The sequence below is a fragment of the Triticum aestivum genome, chromosome 5B (genome assembly GCF_018294505.1).
Source record: "Triticum aestivum cultivar Chinese Spring chromosome 5B, IWGSC CS RefSeq v2.1, whole genome shotgun sequence".
Lineage (NCBI taxonomy): Eukaryota > Viridiplantae > Streptophyta > Magnoliopsida > Poales > Poaceae > Triticum > Triticum aestivum.
In genome coordinates, this window is record NC_057807.1 from 88,607,708 (window position 1) to 88,616,478 (window position 8,771).

At 46.2% G+C, this 8,771-nt stretch overlaps 1 protein-coding gene across 3 annotated transcripts; it reads left to right on the forward strand.

Annotated features, from left to right (window-relative positions):
- Positions 1-1,673: 1,673 nt before the first annotated feature.
- Positions 1,674-7,250, forward strand: LOC123110554 (B3 domain-containing protein LOC_Os12g40080). Of its 3 annotated transcripts, XM_044531106.1 has the most exons (10): positions 1,674-1,872; positions 1,983-2,122; positions 2,327-2,417; positions 2,856-3,004; positions 3,097-3,516; positions 4,851-5,265; positions 5,349-5,545; positions 5,838-6,099; positions 6,304-6,539; positions 6,677-7,250. In XM_044531106.1, the coding sequence occupies exons 4-10, from the start codon at positions 2,894-2,896 to the stop codon at positions 6,956-6,958; spliced, it is 1,923 nt and encodes a 640-aa protein (XP_044387041.1). In that variant the 5' UTR covers positions 1,674-1,872; positions 1,983-2,122; positions 2,327-2,417; positions 2,856-2,893; the 3' UTR covers positions 6,959-7,250. The 3 variants fall into 3 exon arrangements, with proteins under 3 accessions (XP_044387041.1, XP_044387042.1, XP_044387040.1); XM_044531107.1 differs by having other exon boundaries at positions 1,680-2,122; positions 2,856-3,014; XM_044531105.1 differs by having other exon boundaries at positions 1,680-2,122.
- The last annotated feature ends 1,521 nt before the right edge of the window (positions 7,251-8,771 follow it).

The following is an 8,771-nucleotide window of genomic DNA, read 5'->3' on the forward strand; positions in this document are numbered from 1 at the left end:
GTAGTTTTTATTTTGACAAAAAGTTAAACAAAAGTGGTAGTTCCGTGGGAAAGTGGTCATTTTAGAAAGGTCATACGTGGAGTGTAGCTTTTGCAGGGGCAAAAGAGTAAACTAAAGTAATACATCTTATAATCTAATTTTTTTCACAAAAAACTACACGCCAAGGAACGCCTAACCGTGCCGCGGCCCGCCGGCTTTCACAGGCACCGCCGCGTCCGGGAACAGACCGACTGCCGCCTTCCACGTGCCCGCGGGTTCCCCCTCATCGAGGCGACCCACAGCGGCGCGGCCGCACCGAAGCCGAAGGGGCCCATCACTCTGGCGCTGGGTTATCCGAGGCCGTACCGGCGCTGGCAGGAGGCGGAGGGCGCGCCCTGAAGGAATCTTCCTGATTAGACCTGGCTTGCTCTGACCTGGTGAGTGATGGCCTGCTCTGTTCACTCGATTCGGCACTGTAGGTGAAACCTTCACCTTTTCTTCATTTTGTTCCAAACAGAACAATGGGGTTCAATCCAGGTCAAGTTTCCCCTCTCCTCGCCTCTCCTCTTATTAGCAAGCTCTGTTTGTTATTTTGTGTGTGCTTTGGATATTATTTTTTTGACGAAAAGACGGCCCTAGGGCCGTATTTCATTGATTAATCAGGAGAGGCAGAATACAAAGTCTGAGAGACAAAAAGAAGGTGGAGCTGGCATCCAAAAAGAAAACACTCAGCAACAAACAAGGGGAAAATCAAGGTGGTTCAAATATTCTGTCGAGCAAGCTATAAGCCCAGCCGCTGACCAACATCTTGCCTCATCCATGATTCGTCCCATGAGTTGTGGAGCGCAGCATATGTCAGCATTGAACACACGGTTGTTTTTGTTCCTTCCATATCATCCAGGAGACCAAGCAAATGGCCTGACTTCCATTCTTTCATCTTATTAGCTGGGAGCAACTGCAGTTGCATCATCCAATTGTTTTTGAGATGAAGGCATTGCTGATGGGAGTTTACCATTGGCGCTAGGTTGAGAAAAAGTCCCCCAAGCTTGCTGATGGCCATCATCCAGAGCTGCTTTGGATACTTAAACGATGTTATTTGGGCTGCTGACTCCTACGTTGCATGGATACTTGGATACGTATCGGATACACGATACGGGGATACGCCCGATACGTCAATTTTCTAAAAACATGGATACGGGGATACGTTTATGTATAGATGTTACATATATTAATTATTACAAATATGAAGAAAAAAATTAAGGAGCTTCTAGATCAAAGCATGCCTCAATACGATTACCCCTTTCTTTTCTTGCACTTAGTCCACTTCCATTAATTGGCAGTGAGATTTGACTAGGTTTGTTGTTTCAATCAATGCATCGACTCTCTCTTGCTCACCTTTCAATTGAATAAAAAACATTGACATACATGTTTTCACATGAACTCACGCCCATGTTGGGAATCTTCAAAGGTGTGCCTTTATTATTGAGGGGATTTCACGTCGAACAAGGGGTTTCAGGTATCCAAATCGTATCGCAGAAGTATCCTAGAAGTATCAAACATTATTTTATTTTTTTAAATCAAAATTTCGAGGGATACTTACGGGATACGTATCAGGAAGTATCGGGGCAGTATCCGAGTATCGGGGCAGTATCCGGCTGGATACGCGCAATTTCTGAAGTATCCGCGCAACGTAGGCTGACTCTAATATTAAAACCTTGGCTCTGAAGCTACAATGTAGAATTTCTTGTAACATCCCTGTGTTGATCTTTCTTGTCGTTTTTGCTATGGAGGCTCAGCTGTACTGCCCTGCGTACCAAGGTACTGACAGAGTTATTACAGCACCCTCTGGGTATTGCTGTGCTCCCTTATCTCCTTGGCACTGCGAAAAGTAGGGTACGATTCCTTCTGCTCAGATTCCAGAAGTTCTCAGTTGAAAGCATGGTCATGCTTTCATCTGCAACTCTCTGAAGACTTTGCACGTGAGACTCTTATTTTAATTGAAGGTGTGATGGCAGTACAAGACCCGCAAGCATCAGCTTGTATGGTGTGTCATTCATCTGCATATATGTATGTTCTTGCTCTGTGCTTGGGCATCCTTGGCATTGTGGCCGCTTCTCTGCAGAAGTATTGGCTCTCGGCAAAGGTAAGAGGCTTCTGGTTTTTCTACTTTCTACTACATCCTTAGTGCATAAACTTGATACTTCTTTGGATCTTGTTTATGGTGGCTCCTTTAGTGCTTGCTTGCATAGCTTACTTTCCTTTGATTTTTCTGACATCAAATATATGCATCCATGTGAATTTGGAACAGACTGCTGATAACAAATACTGCTACTTCATCCTATTTTAGGCTGCTCTTTTGCTCTGGGCTTGGGCATCCTTGGCATAGAGGCTGCTTCTCTGCAAAATTATTGATTTGTTCAAAGAGCTTCTTGGCAAAGGTAAGAGGCTTCTTGTCTTTCTACTTGCTACATCTTTAGATCATAAACTTGCTACACTTTTAGATGATGTTTATAATGGCACACAGGAACCTAAAGTGCATAGTTCTATTTGTCCTGAAATTTAATATTAGACGTTTTTCTTTGATTTATCTGGCATGGAGTATATGCATCAAGTTGAAGTTAGAACAGGCTGCTGATAGTAACACATATTGCTACATCTTTCTATTTTACACTGAAAGAAGTATTGGCTGTTCACAAATGTAAGAGGCTTCTTCTCTTTCTACTAGATCATAAACTTGCTAACTCTTTAGATCACCTGAAAAAAACTTGCTCCAGTATTGGACACCTTTGATTTGTCTGACATCGAATATATGCATCCATGTGAGGTTGGAACAGACTGCTGATGATAACACATACTACTACATCTTCCAATTTTAGGCTGCTGTATCTTGTTCTCTTGATTCCCCACCATTTTGATGACATCTGTCATGGCGCCGGATCAAGATTATGATCAAGATAACAGTCATGTGGATGATACCCAGAAGTATTTTTTCAAGTGCATGGTTGGCGATTTCCCAGAAAAAATGGCAAGCCCTGGTGCATGGACGCCCTTTCTCTCCTTCAGACGGAATGCCATCCTGGTCAGAATGATAATTTTGTTGTTTGCTTGTTCCTGCAGGCCATACCACAGAAGTTTGTGGAGAACTTCAAAGGTCATATCTCTGAAGTTATCAAGCTAGAAGCTCCTGATGGAAACATTTACAATATTCAGGCTGTCAGGGATCTGAACAAGATAGTCCTCGGATCTGGATGGGGGGTATTTGTCAGCTTTTACAAACTAAAAGTGGGCTACTTCCTGGTGTTCAGGTACATCGGGGATTCTCACTTCAAAGTTCTGATATTTGATTTTGGAACTTGCTGTGAGAAGGAAGTGTTCCACGTTCTCATGAACTGCGACCCTAATGCCCAAGAAAAAGAAAGCAACAGTGAGTCCCATCGAAGGTGCGAGCTCTGTGATGTGCATTTCTATTGGCATCACCTGGATGATAGGCAGAAGCATTTCCTGAGGCTCATGGTTGGCGATTTCCGTCGAGAAATGGTAAGACCTTGGATGATAATGCCCTTCCTGACGTCTTGATGAAGTGTAGTCTTTACCGAAAAAGGGTTTCCCCCCGCTTTATATTATAAAGCACCAGACACACGATCACAGGGTAACTGCCGGGGCGAACGGCACAACAAGCCCAAAAGGGAAAAAGAAGAAATAAAAGCCAACAACGGCAGCTCGGCAAGCACAAATGATCCGCCACCGCTGCGCCCTCCACCTTCGTCCCACCACACGCCATGGCACCGGCCCGCCGCATACCAAGCAGCACCTCCAAGAAGGAATGCGACGCCAACGACGCTGCTGCCCGGACGAGTCCTAGGGTTTCCCTCGGCATACGGAGGGGAGCAGGTGATGGGTAGCGCCGACGCCCTTCAAGAAGGAATGATGGCACCCTCAGGTGTCACCGCGTCGGAGCCGGAAGAACCGGCAAAGATTTCTCCCACATCCCCAAGCACCGCTACCCACTCGAACCGGGGCCATCCAACCATCAAGCCACCCGCAAGCACGCGCCACCACGGTCTTGGACACATCCACGTCGCCCCGCTGCGAACACCACCACGAGGCCAAGGAGGCCGGAAAGAAGCGCCAAGCGACGGGAGGAACCACACAGAAGCCAAGCGGGAGGGAACCACCTCCCCCGCCGACGTGCGGGAGGCCCGAGCCCCCGGCGACGTCGTGGTCGCCGACCGGACGTGGCAGCAGGGCACACCGGGCCACCCCTGGCCCGGCCAGGTCCACAACGGACCCGCAAAGCCCCGCCGGCCATGTTGCAGCAAGCCGGCACCTGCGCCGCCCGCTCCCAGCCGTCAACGCCGCTCTCCCGCCTCCTGGAGGCCACGCCGCCGGCCCGCCCAAACCCAGATGGGGCCTGAAGGGCCCAGATCTGGGCCGAGCGGGCTGGTTCAGGCCGCGCCGCCGCGCCGCCCCGCCGCCAACGGCGACGCCGTCGCCCAGTCGTCCACCCACGCCGCGCCAGGATCTCCGCCGCCACGTCGGACCGCCGCCGCCGAAGAGCACCCCCCGGCGCACACCGCCCCGCGCCGGGGAGCACCGAGAGGGGAAGGGCAGGAGGCCGCCGCCGCCAGCAACCCAGGGGCCAGGCCTGGCCGCGGGTGCCGGCGACGGCGGCGGGGAGGGAGGGAGGGAAGGGGGGCTCTAGAGGAGGGGGGGCGCCGGAGCGCGGCCGGTCGCCCGCGGGGACGACGCGGTCGCGCGAGAGGAGAAGAAAAGGAGAGAGTCGCCCTGCAGGCACTATTACAGTGTCCGAAGTGTAGTCTTTTGATCAGACATATATAATTTGTTGATTGCTTTGTTGTTTGTTCCTGCAGAGCATACCACAGAAATTTGTGAACAATTTCAGAGGCCGGATCTCTGAAGTTATGAAGCTAGAAGCTCCAGATGGATACATATACAACTTTAAGGTTACCAAGGATCTGAACAAGATAGTCCTTAGATATGGATGGGCAGCATTTGCCAGTGATTATGAACTAAAAGAGCATGACTTGCTGGTGTTCAGATACATTGGGGACTCTCACTTTAAAGTCCTAATATTTGACCCAAGTGGTTGTGAGAAACAATCATTCCACATTGTCTTGAACCATGCTCCTAATGTACCAAAAACAGGCATATCTCATGATCGGTCATTCATCAGGGAAACAAGGCGCCGAGACTGCGGATCACACGATAACAACAGTAGGAAAACTAAAAAGATGACTCCGGTGGACTCTCCTTCACCGAGATTTGGTAAAGAATTGCTAACTGATGTACATTTTCATTGGTACCTGTAATTGCTAACTGATGTCTTGATGATCGGGGTTGTGGAGCAGAAGGTGTCACATCTCCAGAAGTCACCATGAATTCATGTGGCCTTCGGGAAATCGCCGAGCCTCACTATGTCCTAGCAACGGGGTGCAATCTGACTACAGCACAGAAGGCAGAAGTCGACGCGCTTGTGAAGAAAGTTAGGCCTGTAATTCCATTTTACATCACAGCCATGAACAAGACAAGTATGTCTGGATCTCTGGTATGTGTGCAGTATCCTCTACAGATTCAATGAGACTCCTGCAACATTTGTTATTTAATGTTCAGATCTCTTGTCTAAAATTTTGTTGGAATTTTTAAAATTATAGTAGCTCTCTGTAAATTACAATCTTCAATAATTTGAAAGCGGTGTATCACGATAGACATTCCAATCAATGGTTGAATGATGAATATCATCGAACTATTCCATTCCACTGCTGAATGACGGAAACTGGAGTTTTTTCTTACTGATGGACTGATCCTGGGAATCCTGATGATTCATTCATCTGTAACAGGCCATCTGCAAGGATTACGCTGCCAAATACCTTCCACATGAAGACCAATTCATCACACTCTGCCATCCTCATAAGAGCAACATATGGGTAGATAATTTGAAGGTTATCACTGATGGTTCATGCATGCTTTCTGTTGGCTGGTCGTGCTTCGTTCTCCACAACGAGTTGCGGGAAAGTGACATCTGCCTATTTGAAGTATCGAAAAGTGACGGTGAAGTGACAATGGTTGTTCATTCTCTTGAAGGAGGTCATCACCTACAAGGTGAGTATGCAACACATTGACACCTGCACACATGACATTAAAAATAACCCTCAGGATCGCCAACTTAAAAAAGATGAATTTATGAGACAACATAGAAATAGACTCCTTTGTTTTATGTAGCCAGACCTGAACCAGTATGGAATCAAGAGTGAGTTAGTGTCACTTTACTTGATCATTTTGGAATGCCCATTTGTGTTTGTACAGGGAAAAAGCCCGAATCTCAAAACAAGTGCACTTATCCAGTTAAGGTCGAGGTGACCGAGGAAGAGGACAGTGACAAAGAACATGCTGAGTCCAACTACTACTACTCAAGGTATGCCTATGACCTGACCGGCGAGGAGCAAGAGGAGATATTCAGGTCAGCGTTGATTCAACAGGGCAATCCGGTATACGTCGCCGTCCTGCAGGAGAATCATGTTAGCAGCAGGAATAACTTGCTGGTCAGTTCAGTTGTTCCTCTAATCACGAACTGGAAGACCTAGACAGTTCATTAGACCGTCTTTGATAGACTTTGTGAACCGTCTGTGCCATAGCTTTCCGTACTAATGACTAATGTTCTGCTGTACTGTATATGCAGACCTTTCCCAGAGACTTTGCGGCTAAGCATCTCGCGGAGAGGTCGCACGACATCCTGCTCCTGAGACCTAACAGGAGAGAGAAGTGGTGCGTGAGGTACTACTACCATTCGATGATGAGGATACAGGGTTTCAGCTACAGCTCCTGGACCAAGTTTGTCTCTGACAACGGGCTGCACGAGGGCCATGTCTGTGTCTTCGAGCTGATGAAAGGCGTGTGTGAGGCCACGATGATGGTCCACGTTTTCAGGAAGTTCAATGGCAGGTTTGTTCTGCTGGATTAACTAGTTAGGTTCCTGCGTAGCTGCATCCATCTTAATTTGTGGTTGAATAACTGAAGCTGTTGTCACCGGGAGCTGAAATGAGAGTAGCTTGTGTACCAGTAGAAGTAGTTTTTGAAACGTACCATGTGAATGTTCATTCCTGATTCACCAGCCATGACTGTGATTTCAGAACCAAGAGGAGTATTTCAGCGCTTGTAGCCGTAGGTAGAAGGCCGTGCCAAAGCATCTATGGCTTACTCCCCTGAAATTTTGTTGAATGTAAATCGGTTGACTGAAATTTTATTAAATCTAAGCCTGAGTCCCAGCTAGTGGATAGCTGTGTGCACATGTTACTGGAGGACAGCTACTCAGCTAATCGGCGACGAAAAGTTTTAACTTGTAACTCGTGTGTTCTTGTGTGGGTTATTCTTTAAGTGGTGATCGACTAGGAGAAATTAATTGTTTGTTGCATGATCTGGTTCTCGCGGCCGCTTTGGCTATTTTGTTGTGGCTTTTGTTAGACCTGTGATGATATGAAAGCGTGTAGTTGCAAAATTCATCAATGGCTCTTTATCTGGTTTTGCAAAATCAGAAACATGTCGAGCAAATTTGCAGGAGTGGATGATCACAACATCAACAGCAAGAACCAACCGCTAACATATTTTATTTTTGAGATTGAGATCGAGAGATGTAAACCGCCGGATGGATAAGGGTTAGACGAGAACTTACAAATTGATGAGATGTTAGCATATTTTGTTATTATTGTTGTTCTTGTTGTGTCCATGATGACGATGAAAATAAATTTAGAATTTCAAAATAACATCTTCTCGACTCGCCGAATAAGTTATATCCCATCCAATTACTTGTCATAGCATATAACTTGCTTTGTTTGTGTTAGGACCCAATGCATAAGAAACTAGATTCCTTCCTGATTAAATCAACTATATTCCAGGCCATTCCATCTATGCATTGCCACATAAGGCACAACTATTATGCTTCCCCCTGGATATATCATACAGAATCAGGCTAGTTACAGTTGGACACACATATAGCACACAAAATTGAAAAAATAGTTTGCACATTCAAGCCGTAAAGGCTAGATGTATTTCCGAACCCTCTCATCCCTAAGTAGTTGTGCATTCGACAAGCAGGGAAGCAGTGAGATCCTTCTAATCCTAGATTGACTTGTAGGTATGAGAAGGTGGTAAAGAAAGAGTACTCAATGAGAGAAAAGTAGTAGAGCCTGGGTGATCTCCAGGCTAGAGTTCTTATGTGAAGATATACACTGCGTAAGAAGATGATGGGTGAAAAATGATCTGATATCATCAATGAAACCTGCACCACATGTGACCTGAGATTGTCTTGCATCGCAATTATACCTAGTACTCCATGGAGGTGTCGGAGTAACATGGAAATTTAGTTATTTATTCACCAACACAACCTATACTTTTTTTTTGGGGGGGGGGGGGGGGGGCTCTATTCGGGGCATTATCGACTGATAGCTACATTGCCCCAATTGAACTTAGAGAATTGGTGTGACCACTGAAAGTGTGGTGGACAAAATAACCACCATAGTGTGGAAGTTCTTCCAAGAAATTAAGTATATGACATGTGGACAATATGGCTAACAAAATGGGGAAAACTATAACTGTCACAATGATCAAACACATGCTTGATCGTGTCTGTTCATTGTTCAATGACAAGAAACCAAGTTATCTTACAAACATTTTCCCGTTGATTTTAGTAGTTTTTCATTATTTTTTCCAGTAGGCCTTTGCCGGCTCTATTATTTAATCACTGGGTTTTTCATAAAGTAATGCACTTATGTGTTGGC

Bases quoted from the DNA above. Each gene is read 5' to 3' on its own strand.
- LOC123110554 (XM_044531106.1), top strand. From the start codon at position 2,894: ATGACATCTGTCATGGCGCCGGATCAAGATTATGATCAAGATAACAGT. The intron at 5,266-5,348 runs GTAAAGAATTGC...GTTGTGGAGCAG, and splicing joins CTCTCCTTCACCGAGATTTG to AAGGTGTCACATCTCCAGAA. The intron at 6,540-6,676 runs GTCAGTTCAGTT...CTGTATATGCAG, and splicing joins GCAGCAGGAATAACTTGCTG to ACCTTTCCCAGAGACTTTGC.